At 50.3% G+C, this 18099-nt stretch overlaps 3 protein-coding genes and 1 pseudogene across 4 annotated transcripts; 1 reads left to right on the top strand and 3 right to left on the bottom strand.

Moving 5' to 3' along the window:
* Positions 1–1575: 1575 nt before the first annotated feature.
* Positions 1576–3123, bottom strand: LOC112268644. Its single transcript, XM_024454556.1, has one exon. It carries the CDS (start codon positions 3121–3123, stop codon positions 1576–1578), a length of 1548 nt encoding a protein of 515 aa, XP_024310324.1.
* A 494-nt stretch (positions 3124–3617) lies between these two features.
* LOC100820842 (hexose carrier protein HEX6) lies at positions 3618–5596 on the top strand. The gene has a single exon (XM_003577349.4). The coding sequence runs from the start codon at positions 3829–3831 to the stop codon at positions 5386–5388; it is 1560 nt and encodes a 519-aa protein (XP_003577397.1). The 5' UTR covers positions 3618–3828; the 3' UTR covers positions 5389–5596.
* Positions 5597–10797: 5201 nt separating this feature from the next.
* On the bottom strand, positions 10798–16956 carry LOC104584507 (disease resistance protein RPM1). Of its 2 annotated transcripts, XM_024463621.1 has the most exons (2): positions 14206–16956; positions 10798–11144 (listed from the first exon to the last, which is right to left on the bottom strand). In XM_024463621.1, the coding sequence occupies exons 1-2, from the start codon at positions 16507–16509 to the stop codon at positions 11136–11138; spliced, it is 2313 nt and encodes a 770-aa protein (XP_024319389.1). In that variant the 5' UTR covers positions 16510–16956; the 3' UTR covers positions 10798–11135. The 2 variants fall into 2 exon arrangements, with proteins under 2 accessions (XP_024319389.1, XP_010237584.1); XM_010239282.3 differs by lacking the exon at positions 10798–11144 and having other exon boundaries at positions 13682–16956.
* A 53-nt stretch (positions 16957–17009) lies between these two features.
* LOC100823802 lies at positions 17010–17773 on the bottom strand (annotated as a pseudogene).
* Between the last annotated feature and the right edge of the window lie 326 nt (positions 17774–18099).

The raw sequence follows: 18099 nt of genomic DNA, 5'->3' as shown, positions 1-18099 counted from the left end.
AAATTTTTTAGCAGCTAAAGAGTCCAGATTTTGGAATAGTTAGCCGTCAGAATTTACCCACGAGGTGAATGCGCGCATGCATGCATGCAGGTGTGCATGCGGCTCTCTGCAATAAATGCGACCAGCGAATGTGAAGAGGTGTCCAGCGCAAAAGAATAAAGAATGCGAAGAGGTGTGCATGCGCGCAGGCCAGCCATGGACAAAATTGTCCAAAAGCTTTGAGAAATAGAGGGAGCAGTACACAACTTACTTTTCCCCACCGCTCTTCGAGACTCCCGAAACTTCTCGTTTCCCTTGTTCGCCCTCCGTCGGTTGGAGACGCCTGCCCTCCTTCCTCTCTCCTCCACCGGCGCCGCCGACCGGAGTGGGAGGGGGAGGAGGGTATGTGCGATGTACAGTGGCGTGATGCCGTCGGTCGTCTGGAGGTTGCTGGTTTGGAGCTCCGGTGGCAACAAGCTCGGGATTGAAGACGGTGAGGCTCTCACCCGCAAGATCGCTGGTGATGGCCTTCCCGTTCTTCTTCCTCAGCAAGATGGCCTAGCAAATAAGCTCCCTGCAGATCTGCTGCTCCGAGCTTTTCCTCTCTAGATCGCCGCCGTGGTGGTGGGGGTGTGGTGAGGAGAAGGCCTCGCAGTAGTTTTCTCAGATCTGTTCTTCCCCTCTTTTTTCTTTGGTGTTTGTGCATCTCCGAGTTCTTGGTTGTCGCCGGTACTGGGAGATGCAGTGTTGGTTTTGTGCCCGTGGTTCCACCTGCCGACTGCGCGTGGAGTTGCTGTGACTCGGCGCCCGGCGATGCTGCTCGTCGATCTTGTCGAGGCCGGAATCCAGGTTTGGCTGCAGTGGACTTCGTGGCCTGTTGCGCTTCTGCTATGCTCCAGTTTGTTATTTGCGTCCATGGAGAGCTGGCTATTGTTGTTTGCTTCTGTCGGAATAACAAGGAAATCGAGCTAGTTGATGAGTCCTCCGATGAGCATCATATGATAGCTACCTCCATCCTTTGGCCTTTAGAGCAAGAAGCTGTTGAGGATGAGTGCTACTCTACTTGGTGTTTGTCTTGCGCCGTGGATCCAAGGCAAGATAATAAGCAAGCAGAAGGCGATGACTCTCATCCATCTGAGTCGATTCACCGATGGCGGATGAGAGCGCCATCGTCTGATCCTCAGGTTTGATGGAAGAGATTGCAATTTGGGCTCGGTGAAGCTCCCTGCTGATCTACAGCCCAATTGTCCTCAACCTCAAGTGCTTTTGTCCGCACGATTGCTGGGAGAGCCGCCGGCTCTACGGCTGGCACGCACGTGGGAGTTCCCTGAAAACTGCTGCTGTGGTTGTGCACCGGATTTCTCACCTGGTCCGCCATCAGTTCCCTGAAAACTGCTGCTGTGGTTGTGCACCGGATTTCTCACCTGACCCGCCATCAGACTCGCTGGTTGTTTTCTTCGTCATCTGAAGTTTTTTTTTTTCTTGGCTTCATGTGGTGCAATATGACACTACCTTTGTAAACTTTTTTGTAGGTGCTTAATAAATATATATCTAGTTTATGTTTAAAAAAAAAAGTCTAGTACACAGTTGGTCCTACTAAAGAGAGGGCGTGATCCAAACGGGAGCCGGCAATGAACCGGGCCAATACTCCGCCCTCGGCTGACGACGCCGCAGCTCCTCCGGCCACGCGGCAGCGCCATGCCCCCTCATCCTCCTCTTCTCGAAGCTCCACACGCCCATGTCGATCGGCAGCGTGGCGCCGTACGCGTTCGAGTCGGCCGTGAGGTAGGCACAGTTGGGCTCGAACGCCGGGAAGTCCTTGGTGGGCAGGCACACCCCGGAGTTGTTCCCGACGAACAGCGCGTGCTCCCGGCCGATCCCCCGCAGCTTCACCAGCTTCTGCCTCCCCTCGTCCACCCTGAACACCACCACCTCGCTCGTCGCAATCCCCAGCTTCTTCTTCTTCCTCTTGCCCGCCGCAGTCCCCAGACAGGTGCTAGTGGTGCTAGGCGTCTCGTCATCCGTGTCAGCATCGTGGTCGCCTATCTCGTTGATATTGCCGGTGTCGGCGTCGTCTTCGCTGCAGTCTAGGCGGTCTTGGAAGACCAGCTTCCGGCGGACGGAGTCCTGGAAGGTGTGCCGGTGCTCGAGGGGCCCGTGCGTGTGGTGCCAGATCCTCCACACCTGCAGGAGCCCTCCTCCGCCGCCATTGACGTCCCGCGGCGCTACGGCGAGGTACTTGACGTCGCTTGACACCACCGACACTTCACGCATGATCTTCCTCACCTCCGGCAAACGCCTGCCGCCGCCATGGCCATGGAGATCGACGTTGTAGACGGACCCGTCGCGGCGCAGCGCGTAGAACAGTCCTCTGCTTCGGTGGTACACGACGTCGCTGAAGCAGCGGCGGTGCTGGCCGACCAGGGGCCCGACGCCGGAGAGCGGCGTCCAGCGGGCGTCCCCGGGGCGCGCGAAGGCGAGCATCTCGTTCAGCATGTGAACGACCATGACGAGTGGTGTCCTGTCGTCGTCCGAGCCGATGGCCACGCGGCGGAACGCCCAGTCTTTGGCGCGCACGGGCAGCCCGCCGGGCCCCGTCGAATCACCCTGCGCGTCGAAGAAGGCGTCCAGGCCCGGGAGCGTCCTGACGGGCGGGAGCAAGGCGCGGGCGCCCGTGAGAGGGTTGAGGAGGAACGGGTCGCCGGCTTCGTCCGTGGTGAAGACCCAGGCGCCGGAGGCGGAGAAGACGAATCCGGGTCCGCCCCGTTCTTCCGAGTGGAAGAAGGGGACGCGGAATTTGGCGTTGGTGGAGGGGCAGTACATGTACATTGCGCCTCCGTCGGAGCCGTTGTCGGCGGCGTAGAGCATGCACGGGCCCTGCGCCGGGGATGGGAGGCGGAGGGTTCGGAATGCCGCGTAGGCGGCGCGCCAGGTGGTGCAGACGGCGCCGGAGCGGACGAGGCTCGGGACGTCTAGGGAGGACATGATGACGACGAGTAGGAGGTCCTCTGGTAGGCCGGACCAGTGATCGTCATCGTCGGCGCCGGCGCCGGCGTCCGATGCGGCGAGTAGCGTCTGTTGGTTGTTGTTCTTCGTTGCTCTGCTCCTGATGGAGACGGCGGCAGAGGAGAAGGCAGCACCCATTAGTCGATCGGGTCGGCGAGGCGTGCGCCTGTGGCACGTTCTTATGATACTAGCCAGACGGTCCTCCGAGTCGTGCTCGTCGACGGTGGAACCCGAGTCCGTCTTGCTGTCCGATCGAATTCAGTTTTACGAGCGCCAATCTAAATTAGTTTCTCATTGAGAAATTTGGATTTTTGCTGGCGACGTCTGATAATGATACATACGCTACTAATTACGGGCGTCTGCTGGCGACGTCTGATAATGATACATACGCTACTAATTACGAACGTGATAATGATTTAATTGGTTAAGTTAGTTTAACGGTGACGTCTACTAGCTTGTTGAGTGCAAATTATCGTTCACGCGATTGGACACGAACGTACGTGCTGGCCGTAATTCTGTATCCACAAGCCACACCAGCACGTGCTAAGCTAGTTGATTGCTACACTGCCAGAAAAGTCAAGTAGTCAACCATCTTGTGTGGAAGATCTGTGCTGTGCTAGCGGCGGCCTGATAATCAAAACAAGCAAATCAGGAAGCATGGCCCGTGGAGCTAAGCTCCAAACAGAAGGGGCACATCAAGCTTCGCGCAGTCTTTGACTAAGCTTAAGCATCCTTCCTGGTCCTGGAAGAACGACGATAAGATCATCGATGGATCCATCATCACATTGAGCTAGTAGCTAGCACCAAGCCACCAAGCTCCTAGTTCCCACTCTACTCGACAACATGGCCGTCGGTTTCGTCGCCGGCGGCGGCGAGGGCCAGCGGCACCAGTACGCCGGCCGGGTCACGGCGTTCGTGGCGCTGTCCTGCCTCACGGCGGCGGTGGGCGGCGCCATCTTCGGCTACGACATCGGGACAGCAGGCGGGGTTTCATCCATGGATCCCTTCCTGCGGGACTTCTTCCCGGACGTGCACCACCGGATGCAAACGAACTCAGCCAACCATGGCGGCAGCAGCAGCAACTACTGCAAGTTCGACAGCCAGCTTCTCACGCTCTTCACCTCCTCGCTCTACATCTCGGGGCTCCTCACAGCCGTCCTCGTCGCCTCCTGGTTCACGGAGCGGCACGGGCGGCGCCCGTCCATGATCCTCGGCGGCGTCGCCTACCTCTTCGGCGCGGCCGTCAGCGGCGGCGCCGCCAACGTCTCGATGGCCATCCTCGGCCGCGCCCTGCTCGGCGTCGGGCTCGGCTTCGCCAACCAGGCCGTGCCGCTCTACCTGTCAGAGATGGCGCCCGCGCGGCACAGGGGCGCCTTCAGCAACGGGTTCCAGTTCAGCCTCTGCCTCGGCGCGCTCTTCGCCACGGTCGTCAACTACGGCGCCGAGAAGATCGAGGCCGGCTGGGGCTGGCGGCTGTCTCTCTCCCTGGCCGCCTTCCCCGCCCTGCTGCTCACAGTCGGCGCCTTCTTCCTGCCCGAGACGCCCAACAGCCTCGTCCAACAAGGGAAGAAAGACATCAGCGAGGTGAGATCGCTGCTGCAGAGAATCAGAGGCGTCGACGCCGTGGACGAAGAGCTGGACGACATCGTGGCCGCGAACGACGCCATGGCTAACGGCGACAGCAACGGGCTGCGCGTGTTCCTGACGCGGCGGCAGTACAGGCCGCAGCTGGCCATGGCGGTGCTGATCCCGTCCTTGACGCAGCTGACGGGGATCAACGCCATCGGGTTCTACCTGCCGGCGCTGCTGCGCACCATCGGCATGCGCGAGAGCGCCGCGCTGCTCGCAACCGTCGCCATGGTGGTCGTCTCCTCGGCCTCCACCCTCGCCTCCATGTTCCTGGTCGACCGCTTCGGGCGCCGCACGCTGCTGATCGTGGGGGGCGTCCAGATGCTCGTCTCCGAGGTGCTCATCGGGGCAGTCATGGCGGCCAAGCTCGGCGACCAGGGCGCGCTCAGCAGGACTTACGCGGTCGTCCTCATCGTCCTCATTGGTGTCTACTCCACTGGTTTCGGCTGGTCATGGGGCCCGCTGAGCTGGCTGGTGCCGAGCGAGATCTTCCCGCTGGAGGTGCGGTCCGCGGGGCAGAGCGTCACAGTGGCGTCCGGGTTCGTGTTCACCATCTTCGTCGCGCAGTGCTTCCTCGCCATGCTCTGCAGGATGAAGGCGGGGATCTTCTTCTTCTTCGCCGGCTGGATCGCCGCCATGACGGCGTTCGCCTACTTCTTCTTGCCGGAGACCAAGGGGATACCGATCGAGCAGATTGGGATGGTCTGGGGAAAGCATTGGTTCTGGAAGCGGGTTGTGGGCGTCGATCATGTACAGGCTGCTGACAAGCTCTGAAACTGTTTCTCAGTAGAGATTTCAGTAATCAGTCCCCTCCAAGGAATTTCAGTTATTGTGTAGTACTCCATTTACACGTCCCTACGTTCCAGGAGATTATATTTTAGTTTTTTTAATATTCAATTGTAAACATATTGGTATAGATTTGTATTGTAAATGATGATATTTTTATCGGAGTTTATAATGAGCAAACGTTCGTTCTTTAGTCTTTCGGAGCGAACGCTCTACTGACCATCCGACTAGAAAAACTGTACATGGGACCACGTCTCGTGTCTCGTACGGATGACAAGTTTACCCTTTTGTACCGAAAGAATAGATAGCGAACGTTCATTTTCTATTCCCTCTTTTTTATTATTATCTGGTAAAACATGGTCAAACAGAGGAGCACAGCACCACTGCTGATTACTCCAAGAAGATATTTTCAATTGCTTATGCCACAGGGAGATCTGTGATCTGGTCCACAGGCAGAACCAATCTGCTAATTGGTTCTGGAAGACGGTTGGGGGCGTCGATGAAGTGCAGGCTGCTGACAAGCTCTGAACTGTTTCTCAGGGTGTGTTCTTTCGGAGGAGAAATTTCAGTAATCAGTCTGTGCCTCTGAAGAATTTCAGTTGTTGTATATGCATACACGTCGTTCCGACAAATGAATGCATTTATCTTATCCTAAGTTAAACTTTGAGAGTTTAATCATGTATATTGGTAAAAACACCTACTACACCAATTAAATACACTATGAAAATATATTTCATGCTCAACGTGTTGGTACAGATGTCGTAGGTACTCGTTCCTAAATATAAGAAGTCTTAGTTTTTGTTTTTCCTTATGTAAATACCTGACCGTACACATAATTTTTTTATACTAGCACAAAGCCCTGTGCGTTGCTACCAAAGAACAAAAGAAATAGAAAAACATGCTAGATTAATTTTTCAAAAATGGTGTCTTCTGCACGTAAGTTGCTACGGATTGAGAGCAACTCTAGCAGTTACCGAACTTTCTGATCGAACAAACGTTAATTCAGTTTACCAAAACACTTTTTGTGATATCATTTCATATTCCATAATTTTTAGCCCATATAAAAAATATGTTAGTATGTTTGATGTGCTGCGAGGAAGCCTCCCGTGTGCGAGATCGGGAGACGAGGCGTGCGAGCACGACGGGCCGTGTGGGAGGAGGAGACGGATCAGGGAAGGAGGCGTTGCGAGTGCATGACGCATCGGGACGGGCTTTCTCAAGAACCCTGCGAGCCCACTGTGCCTGGTCCGTTGCGGCCTCAGCCCGGCACGATAATAAATGGGCCGTGCCGGCCCGCGACCAGCCTCGGGCCGTGCCTGGGCCTTGACCTTGAGCCCATGGCCCGGCCGGGCCCATTTAACTTTTTATTTTTATTTTTTACAATTCAACAGCAACCCATCTCATATTTTTCTAGCCCATCCTGTCTCTCCTTCCTCTTTCGGGCCCTTTTGCTCTTTCTTCTGGCCCGGTGCTCCCCGGTCCATCCCCTGCTCTTCTCTCATCGTGATCGACCCAGTTCCTGAGTCCCGATACATATGGAAGACGAAGGGAATCCCGTCTCCCCATCGATCTAGAGCTGGCGGTGGTCTCAAGGGAGAAGATTAGAGGAGAAATCGGGGATGCAGAGGGAGAGGACGAATCGGGGGATGCGGCAGCACCGGCGAGGGACCTCACCAAGCTCCGGCAGCGGTGGAGCTCAACGGAGGAGACGACGGTGGTGGAGCTCGACGGAGGAGGCCTTCCTTCCTCTTTCTTCTGGCCTAGTGCTCCCTCGGTCCGTCCCCTGCTCTTATCTCGTCCCGATCGCCATTGCTCGAGTTCGCATTGGACTGTGATGAGGACGCAGAGGGGGGGGGGGGGCGAGGAGATTGGAGAGATCAGGATTGAGAGATTTGATTTTGGGGGTGACGAGGATATTGGAGAGATCGGGATTGAGTTCGTGTTTGACTGTGACGAGGAGGCAGAGGGGGGGCGATGAAGAGACGAAGAGTTCAGGATTTGCGAGGGGCGGACGTACGGGCAACCGCCCGCGGTCCTCACCACCAACTGCAATTTAATATATTGGTATAGATTAATACAACTGCTGTCCGGGACTCCCCTGCAGTTTTCGGTCAAAAAAAATGAAGTCTTACATTCGTTATAATTCAAATTTCTTTAATGGTCTATTTAATAAAATTGATTTGAAGTTCTACATGTTGGAGAACTTTTTATAAACTTGTTCAAATTTGAAGAAGTTTAGCTAGGACAAACCTATAACTTCTTGTATCTAGGAACCAAGAGAATATTAAACAATCAAAATCCTATGATCCAAAACCTCTTGCAAGAGAACAAAATTCTAAGAACTTGGATTATCTATAATTTATGTATTGTTCAAATTAGAGATATACGATGGGTTAATCGTAAGATACTGCAAAATCCAATTAAAAAAAGTAATTGCATTGCGGGCACAACAACATGGCATGCCACACGCGGGTTTAGTTCCGTCACAATTTTGACAAATGCAGTGAAGTGATCCTTGAATTTGCCATGTGGGTTTCTTTTACCCAAAACCGTGTAACATGACCATAGTTTCCCTCGATGATACAATACGGTGGCTAAAAACTTGCAGGAAACATCTCTGATTTTCCTCGGTTGCTCGCTTCAAAGCCAAGTAAGAATCCTTACAGAAATTCACATTTAAAGCTCGGTGTTATCTCTGCACACATTCATGCTCTGTTCGGTTCCATTAATACCTGCAGGGATCGACAGGGATCTTGGGGAAGTTGAACTAAAATTTGACTGATCCCGTTGATCCCCACCGGGTTGGGCATAACCGAATTAGCTCTAAGGGATCTGAAAGCGGGATTCCTCGCCTATGGGACATAGATGCGTTGGGGCTTCGGTGTGAGAAGACAGGAGAGAATGAAGGGATTTTGTGCAAAAGTTTGACCACTATGTGTTGTGACTACGTGGTAAACTGTGCTGTTGTTCCACGACTTTTATTGAAATGAACCCGTATGGCAATTTCAAGGTCCTCATCGTTGCATTTTTAGTTAAAGATGATTTTGTATGAAACTGAACGTGCGTGCCAAATTGTTACACCAGCCATGCAATTACCACCTGAAAAAATATTTGGATCAACGGTTGTGATTGAAAATTGGACCTCGATGTCTGCTCTCGTCCACAGCTGTCAAAGTGCGTTCATCAACATCCATGACAATTTTTTTCTTGTGCAAAACTGGATAAAGTCGATGCATGCTAAGAAATGCCCCAGCCTGCTGCTCAAATTGGACATCTCCAAAGCTTTCGATATGGTTTCTTGGAAATTTTTGTTTCAAGCTGCTTCAATTCAGAGGTTTCCCATCAAGATGGTGCAATTGGAATGCAATTCTCCAGCCATCCTCTTCCACTAAAATTTGCTTTAACCAAGATTTGTCACCTTCAATCTCCCACTGTAGGGGGCTCAGCCAAGGTGACCCGCTATCGCCTCTCCTTTTCGTGCTGGTTACGGATTGTCTAGCTAGATTATTCATGGAGGCGAGCAGATTAAAATTTTCGTCCCATTCCCAATGCACCCTACTACCAGATCAACCATTTATGCCGACGATGTCATGCTCTTCATCCGGCCTTTTGTGCCTGAAGCCACAGCTGCTGCTTCCTTGCTGCACCTATTTGGTGATGCTATTGTGTTCCATCTTAATCTTGCCAAAAACAATTTGTTCCCCGTCCTCTGAAGGCCTCGATCTTATGCCGATCTCTCAGATTTTTCCCTATGAAATGCCTTGTCTCTTGAAAGAAGATTTGTGCCCCTAAAATTTTGGTGGACTTGGGATTCACTGTCTTCAGCTGCACGCCACATCGCTTCGTGTTCGATGGCTCTGGAAGAATTGGGGCTGCTGCGCCCCTAAGCATATTTTCAGCCAGGACAAAGAGGCGAGATCGCTCTTCAATGCTTGTGTTCATATTGAGATTGATAATGGTCAAAACACTCTTTCTGGTCTGACCCTTGGTGTGATGGTCTCCCCTTCTTGATGCCTTCGCTGACCTTTTCGCTCACTCCAAGCAGACGAACTGCTCTGTTGCTGCTGCCCTAAACAACTCTGCCTGGATCTGAGCCATTAAAGATGATCCGTCTCCTCAGGTCCTTGGTCAGTTCCTCGCCTTATGGGACAAATTGCAGCAGCTAATTCTCAGGGATGTCGATGAGAGCCTGATTTGGAAGTTCACTTCTTCTGGTGAGTACTCTGTTGCGAGCGCATACCATCATCAATTCATTGGCAGAATCAGGGCGCCGGAGTTCAAACTGATTTGGAGAACCAGGATCCCTCCCAAGATTAAGATCACGGCTCGCTTGTCTTGGCAGATGTCTCACCGCGGATCACTTGGCAGCCCGTAGTATCCAACATAATCCAACATGTTAGCTTTGTTTCTGCCACCCAGAGATGGCCATCCATATTTTCTCGACTTGCACCTTCTCAAAGCAGGTGTGGAGCCTCTTACAGCATCGCCTCTCGCTTGCTCCTCTGATTGCCAATGCTTCGCCGGCCTGTTTGTTGCTTCAGTGGTGGAGCTCATTGACTGACTCACTCATATCTAATACCGACAAAGAGAACCTAAACGGACTGATCATGATCTCTTGGTGGTTGATCTGGATGGAAATAAATAACCGTGTCTTCAATGCTACCGCAATGATTCCCACCAAAATCGCCGATGCAATCTATATGATGAAGTGAGGTTTTTTCTAAGCTGCCGGCATCAAGGCTGTCCTAAGACTATGATGAATAAAATCTGTTGGTTTCACTCGCCCTCTTTATGCTTTCTTCTAATTTTTTCTGCACGAAATCGTTTTGGTAGATTCCAACTCTTAATTAATTGAATTGGCGGAGCGGTTTTCATAAAAAAATAAAATTTTGGACCGCAGGTTTCGACCGCTGAATGTGCCTCTTGAATCGACGAGGGACGCATAGCACATTGAGCTAGCTAAGCTATCCATTCTTCTTCTGAACGGCGCGTGGGTTGCAGGCGGCTATTCGCCGCATCTCCGGCAACCCCATCTTCGATGACGAACTATCCTCTGCTGGCCTGTTCTCCGGCCAATCTCCCTCCTCCAGAGCCAACACCTCCTCCGTTGACCCGTTGAAAACTCACCATTATTGGGCAGGCAGGGTTGAACCACGCTTACGTCTTCCCCGTCAGCCATCACCGCCCCGCCAATATGCTCCATTGGCGCTTGTGTTGACCGTTGCCACCGTGGTCTGTCCAATCAACCTCGACGTCTGTTGTCCTCAGCTGCAGGCAATCTCCACTGCCGGTGCCTCGCGTTACTTCCTGTCCTAAATTTTCTCTGCAACCGTCTACGAAGCAACAACGCCCCCTTTGTACAGATCTACAGATCTGGAAAGGCTTTTTTTTTCTCTCTGCATATCATCTGCATCTCCGGCGAGCCTCCGACCACCACATCCGCGAGCCTCTTTAACCACCATCCGGACTGCCAGATCTTGTCAACATCAAGTTTCCAATTGATTTTTTTATGGTGCATCCAAACAGAGTTCATTGCCATGTTATGATTCCTCTGGCAACCAAACATAAAAATTAGAATTTGAGTCCGATTCTAATTTCAGTTAGATCTGAATTGGGGTTGCAATTCCACAAACCCAATTCAGTTCCAACATCCAAACATCGCCTTTCTCTTCCGTTTGTACAGGGTGTTCATACAAAGCTCAATCTCTACGGATATAGTGGGCAGAGAGCTTCACTCATATCAGGTAATCATCCTGGCTTTAAATGTTTACCCTTAGTTTATCATTAAGACAATATATGCCATGAACTCTCTTTTATAAAGGCTGTTCTTACTGTCTTTACGAATATTTGGGGGCAGAGGATTGACTCAAATCTGGCAAACAACTTGGTTTCATCTGTAGTTTAATGTGATGGAGCACTTAATTTGGAAATGCAATTGGCTATCCTAGGGTCCCACAGATGTACATTTCAACAATTGTGGTTAGAAAGGGATCTCGCTGACTTTATGTTGTCGTTCTTTAAGTGTTTCTAGCAATACTTCTGTGCAATTAGTGTCTTGATAGTCTTTGGCTCATTACATGCATTGTATTTGCTCTGTATTACTGCTCTAAAGGCAGACGCATAGGTCGCAGCTAATCCCTGGAAGAATTGAAGTGTGAATTCAGTTTCTCCTCCATATAAGTTCATATTAGAGTACTTCTTTGTAAAATCCCAACTAGAGTACTTATAACAATCACCATTGTGTAGGTAAATTGGTCAACCTCCAACATTGAAATCACTCTGTACTTTGATTATTTTTGATGGTCCAGTATTACTAGAAAAATATAACACATTCTAGAAACATATGCACGAACCTTGGAGGTCTCATATAGACTTGTAAGTTGCAACTATTGTCATTGTCCGAGCATGCTTTGCCAGATTAAAAAGGATAAGCCTATTTTGCAAAAGCTTATTGTGCTTACATATATTTCTAATACTCCCACCGATCCATATTACTTGTCTCAAATTTGCTCAAATATGGATGTATCTATGTTTAAAAAGCATCTACATACATGTAATATTTCGACAAGTAATATGGATCGGAGGGAGTAGATCTTTTGTAAACGTAGATTTTTAACCCATCGTTCATCTACACTCCGCAGGTATATTCACTATTGTTGGATCATAGATTCTCTCATCTACCATAGACTGGTCATTGTGAGATATAGAAATGTTCCCTTACATATAACCATTTTTTTCTGTTCTGATACGCCACCCACATTAAGGACATACTCCGTATTATGTACAACCTATGATTGAATCTACCACAATCTTAACATCCTTTTAGCTACATCCTCTTCCTATCACAAGCTTATATATTATTTCTACTTTCTACATTGTTGACACCAAATTGGACACATTGCAATGCTGTTAAATGTCACCTATGAAGTATATACTATTTAATGGCTTTCACAGTAATATTTTTAAAATATTATGTATAACATTAGATAAATAACTATAATTACATTTCTGAAAGAATAGAGGTTGGCCGCGCAAGTGCGTGGGCCACTTGTCACGTTCCTTCAAAAAATCCTACAGCCCTAAGAGGTCTTGAAGAAGATAAACCAAATTCATTTTACTCGACAATAACAAATGCTTTAAAAATAGAGTAAATATCACAAAACCCCTAGTTTCTGACAAACTGTATCACAATACTACACCTTTTGGTTTTTTTATCACTTAACCCATATTCTTGGACTAAACCGTCTCGCAAAACCCTAAATCTCGCTGTCAACGACGCTAACAGGGAAACTGACGGGCGGTGGCGGCCTCGCCTCCGACCGGGACGACGAGCGGGCGGCGCGGCTGGGCAGCAGGGCGGCTGGGTGGGGCTGCAGGTGCGTCTGGGCTGTGGGCCTGGTTTGGGCTGGAATGCTCCCACCATGGACAACGCAGGGGAGCAGAACGCTCATGGGAGAAACTCGCCGGCGGCGTCCAATGCGGCAGAGCTCTACGGGGGTGGATCCAAAGGGGGAAAATAGGGGGAAAGAAGGAGAAGCTCACCATGAACTCGTAGGCGGGGTCGGTCGGGGAAGAGGAAGCCGGTTGAGGCGAGTCGACGGCGAGGCGCGGCCGGCGGAGGAGGAGCTCGGTGCGCGGGCGCTCGGGGCAGCCGGGGATGAGGGCGAGTGCGCCAGAGGGATCTTGGAGACGGCACGCTGCTTTTGCTGGCGTCGTCTTGGCGCGGGAACGGGTCATCTCAGAGGGGTCAGGGTGGCGCGTGCGGGGCCGGAGAGCAGCAGGAGGAGGCGGGAACGCTCGCCGGTGAAAATGGCAGAGCGGCGGTGCTTGGATAATGGTGATGGGGGCAGGGCAGGTGTTACTAAGGTAAGTAAGATTTCGCTTCAGAGGCCGACAGGTGGCCCCCCCATGGCAGTTTCCCTATTAGCAGCGTTGACAGCAAAATTACGGGTTTTGCGATACGGATTAGTCGAAAAATACGGGTTAAGTGAAAAGAAAACGAAAAGGTGTACTTCTGTGATATAGTTCGTCAGAAACTAGGGGTTTTGTGATATTTACTCTAAAAAATAATTATAGACTTCTCTGCACAACATGTTGCTTGTTATGGCAAAGTAACAGGCAGAATGATGTAATTTTGTGGGCCATTTCTTATGTCAAAGTGTACATGCGTCCTGTAGCAGTCTAAATACTGTGGAATCCAGTTTCTTAAATATAAAAAGCTTGTTATGTATCGTAATTAGGAAAAAGTGATTCTACTGACCAGAAACAAACTGGAAGAAGCTTCTCTGCAATACGTTTGCGCAGTTAATAGTTTACATATAAGCGTGCCAAAAATTTAAATCACTTAGTTTGAGGGGAACAGCAGATGGATCAGCAAGGAATCTGAGTTGCTGCTGACCACAAAGGGAAAGCATTGCACGTGGGAAAAGCACCAGAGTGGGGAAGATAGTGGGAGGAGAAAAGAAAAGAAACTCTTAGGTGCTACCCAAACTGTTGAATGATCTGGATAGATGGAATGTGTTTGACCCTAAAAAAATCATCACCACGATCCCCCAATCTACCAAGAAAAGAGCTTGGCATGCCCACCAATCTCAACCTCTGCAATGTAGCAAGTGACTGGAACCCAACAGGAATTGCTGTGAGCTTTGCACATGACATGATCCACACTTCTTGGACACATGGCATGGCTCCTTCGTCAACAGCCCACTCCTCCAGTTCCTCAAGTTCAGTTATGATAAAGATTCTCAGCTTTAAAAAACCTGAACAGCAGCATCTCATTACTTTCCCCTTGTATGCATTGTTCAGCTGGAGGAACAGAAGATTAGGCAATCGAACAAGAACTGAAAGAGGGTCATCTTGCAGCTGTGAGAAACTCAAACGCAGCTTTGTAAGGTTGATTAGTTGAGGGAACCAATCCGGCAATGCCTGCAAAGATCCAGCTAGGTGCAACTTCTGTAGACATGAAGAAGGTTTCAACATTGCAAGGTCAAGTGGCCTGGTGCCATCGCTAGGGAAGATGGATAGGTATGATAGTTCCTTCATATTGTTGACAGAAGAGCATAGCTCTTTGGCATCTTCACTGTTTAAATCCTTTATAGAAAGCTTCTTAAGCTGGGTAAGGCTTGCAATCTCACAGACCACAGCTGTGCTTGCCTGCAAACCAGTCAACATCTGGAGTTTGTCAAGCTGGGCAAGTCCAATAGGGACATGGATGCTTTGGTCATTTTGTTTCATCTCTAGATGTCGTAGATTTTCCAAATATTTGATTTGAAACGTGATTTTCTTTATCCGAGTCCTCCTGATATCAAGAGTTTGCAAATGATAGAGCTTGTGCAATGTTTTTGGGAGCTTCTTCAACTTCGTTCCCCTTAATCCAAGGTATCTCAAATGAAGTAGGCCTCCTATCTCTTTCGGAAGTTTTAGCACATTACCATCTTCAAGATCCAAAATTCTTACCAGCCCAAAGTTCCTTGCTATAACTTTGCCTTTAATTGCAGTTGGTGCACTGTTGCTGAACATGAAAACAGACCGCAACCTTTTCTTGTGTTCATTACTGAATGATACATTAGATGTTTGCAATGATATGCGCCGAGCACTAACGCTTGGAACTTTATCAGTGCAGATGATGGAATATCTCTCATTTTCAGACATTGAGATGGCAAGATCGTGAAGAAGATCATGGACTCTGCAAGCTTTTACTCTCCCGCTGCTGCTTGCTGTTGCCACTTCTATCATGCTTCTGTTGATGAGCTCCATGAGGTACTTCTCTGCAGTCATTTCAAGAGTCTCATCATATTTTTCCTTCACAAACCCTTCGGCAATCCATAATCGAACTAGTTTCTTTCGGGAGATCTGTGAGTCATATGGGATGACAGAGAGTAGCATAAAACATGGCTTCAAAGGGTCTGGGAGGTCCCTATAACTTAAGAGGAGAGTTTGCTGAATTCCCATTTGACCGTTGCTTAGGTCCTTCTGAATGCTTGCCAGGACACTTTTCCACTCGGTATCTGTTTGTTCTTTCCCGGACATCATACTCCCTGCAGCAACAATAGCAAGGGGTAAACCAACGCACTTCTTCACAATGTCCTTGGCGGTTTCCTTTAGACCATCCGGACATATCCCATCTTGCAAGAATGCCTTCTTACAGAACAGTTTCCATGAATCTTCAAATGACAATGGCTGAAGCCGATGGACATTGCTCTTTGCGCCTACGACAGAGCCAGCCACAACGGCATTACGGGTCGTCAGAAGCACGCGGCTCCCGCTACAGTTTCTGGGCAGAACCAGCTTGATGATGTCCCAGAGCCCTCTGTCCCAGACATCATCAAACACCAGCAGGAAGCTCTTACCGTCAAGGCCGCTCAAGAGCAATTCTTGGAGCTGCCTCTCGCCGAGAGAGCTCGCCTCCGCAGAGGGGATCCCCGTCAGCCCCTTGACCATCTCACAGAGGACACCGCGTAGCTCCATCGTTTTCGACACGTAGATCCATGAGCAGCAGTTAAAATGCTTCTTCACATCTGGGTTGTTGTACATTCTCTTGGCCAGTGTGGTCTTCCCAACACCTCCCATGCCCACCAAGGATTCAACAGTTAGCTCCAAGCCCCCATCCAAGATATGTTGAAGCAACACATCCAGATCTCTATCCAGACCAACAATATCTCTGTCATGAACCAGAGGACTTGAGGCTAAAAGGCCATGAATCCATTTATCGGTTGACTCTCTAGGCCTTTCAACTGCATACTCCAACCGGCGACGGGAGATGTCGCTCAGCTGAGCACGGATACGCCTGATCCGAGCCCCGACGTCGTGCCGTGATCTCAGCTTATCAAGAACACCTCGTACCTGGCCAGCGTCGAAGATGTCGACGGCGTCCTCCGAGTCGAGCATGATGTCCCTCATCTGGTCGATCCATGCTTCCGTGGCCACGCTGCTGCCATCAGTGCTGCAGACCTCCATCTCGTGGAGGAAGAGCTGCATGCTGTGGAGCTCATCACGGAGCCAGCCAACGTCGCGGCCGACGGCCCAGAGGCTCCGGCCATGGGCGGTCACTCTGCTGCTAAGCAGGGAGCCTATGCCATGGATCAAGGAAGCAAGCACAGGTTCGGCCATGGAAATGGTAGGTGGGCTTGCTTTCTGTTGTTGAGGAAAGGAGGAGGAAGCTCTGTTTACTACTATTGCTGATTGAAAAGTCAATATAGGAAAAGTTGGCAGTGCTGTACTACTGATTGCTGATTAGAAGACATTTTCAATCGCTTATGCCAAACGACAAATGAGCAGCCTCGACCTGGAGCTCTATAGGATCCACGTGCTTTCTTTTCTAAAGTAAATAAAGAGCAAAAACAGGTTAATTGTTATGAAACGAGAGCCAATCCAAGGCAGACAGAGTATGGGTCATCTTTCAGAAAGTAAACTACTCCGTGGCTGGCAGCCATGTCCTCCGGTACCTCACTTTAGCAAGCTAGGCTACAGGACACTTTGGACTGAACCGTAAATTGTGTACGTAAACGATTACTGCAAGTCTACACAAGAGCAAATTATTAAGTTTTTCTCGCAAAAAAGAGCAAATTATTGAGTTTTCCTTCAGTAAAACTACATTCCTAGAAGCACTTTCAGTGCTTCTCGCCCACCTGCACTTCCTCGACACCCACAACCCTCTTCCAGAACCAGTGCAGATCCCACACCTTCCCAATCTGCTCAATGGGCATCCCCTTCGTCTCTGGCAAGAAGTAAGCGAAGGCTGTCATGACGGCGATCCACCCAGCGAAGAAGAAGAACAGCCACGCCTTCATCTGGCACAGCATGGCGAGGAAGCACTGCGCGATGAAGACTGTGAACACGAAGCCCGAGGCCACGGTGACGCTCTGCCCGGCTGACCGGACCTCCAGCGGGAAGATCTCGCTCGGCACCAGCCACGTCAGCGGGCCCCAGGACCAGCTGTACCCGGCCACGTAGACGCCGATGAGGACGAACAGCGCCAGCGCGTACTGCCGGCTGAGCCCGCCCTCGTCGCCGAGCTTCGTGGCCATGATGCCGCCGATTAGCGCCTGGGAGAGGAACATCTGGACGCCGCCGGCGAGGAGGAGCGCTAGCCGGCCGAAGCGGTCGATGAAGAACATGAATGCGAGCGTCGATGCTGTGAAGACGATGACAGTCACGACGGTGCACAGCAGCGACGCGCTCTCGCCCATGCCGATGGTGCGCAGCAGCTCCGGCGCGTAGAACGGAACCCGACGGCGTTGATCCCCGTCAGCTGCGTGAACGCCGGTATCAGGATGGCCATGGCTAGCTGCGGCCTGTACCGTCGCCGCGTGCTTGCTGCGGCTGCGATGATGTCATTGGGCTCGTCGTCGACAGCCAGTTTGGAGAAAAGAGAAAAGAGTAATTAATTTATTTTTTTTGGTCCATGTACCTGCAAGTTTGGCATCATTTGCACTGCACCAAAACTACAATTTAGTATCAGTGTCAAATTGGACCTATGTGGCAAATTTGGCTTTTGGCATGCCGTGAAAGCCCTTAAGTATATAAATCTTATGTCTCTGATTTTAGAACTAAAAATATGATGAATAGATATACGTATCGGACAAAATCTAATATGAGTGAATTATACTCTCTTCGTCCGGATTTATAAGACCTGCATTGAGAATTTTGTGCCAAACTTTGATGAACAATTATTTAAAAAAATGTAGGTATATAAACATT

This window comes from Brachypodium distachyon, chromosome 4, assembly GCF_000005505.3.
Source record: "Brachypodium distachyon strain Bd21 chromosome 4, Brachypodium_distachyon_v3.0, whole genome shotgun sequence".
NCBI lineage: Eukaryota > Viridiplantae > Streptophyta > Magnoliopsida > Poales > Poaceae > Brachypodium > Brachypodium distachyon.
Note: the sequence above shows the minus strand (reverse complement) of the source record. Positions and strands in the feature narration are given on the sequence as shown.

Excerpts from the sequence above, each read along its gene's own strand:
- LOC112268644 (XM_024454556.1), bottom strand. The coding sequence starts at position 3,123 with ATGGGTGCTGCCTTCTCCTCTGCCGCCGTCTCCATCAGGAGCAGAGCA.
- LOC100820842 (XM_003577349.4), top strand. The coding sequence starts at position 3,829 with ATGGCCGTCGGTTTCGTCGCCGGCGGCGGCGAGGGCCAGCGGCACCAG.
- LOC104584507 (XM_010239282.3), bottom strand. The coding sequence starts at position 16,509 with ATGGCCGAACCTGTGCTTGCTTCCTTGATCCATGGCATAGGCTCCCTG.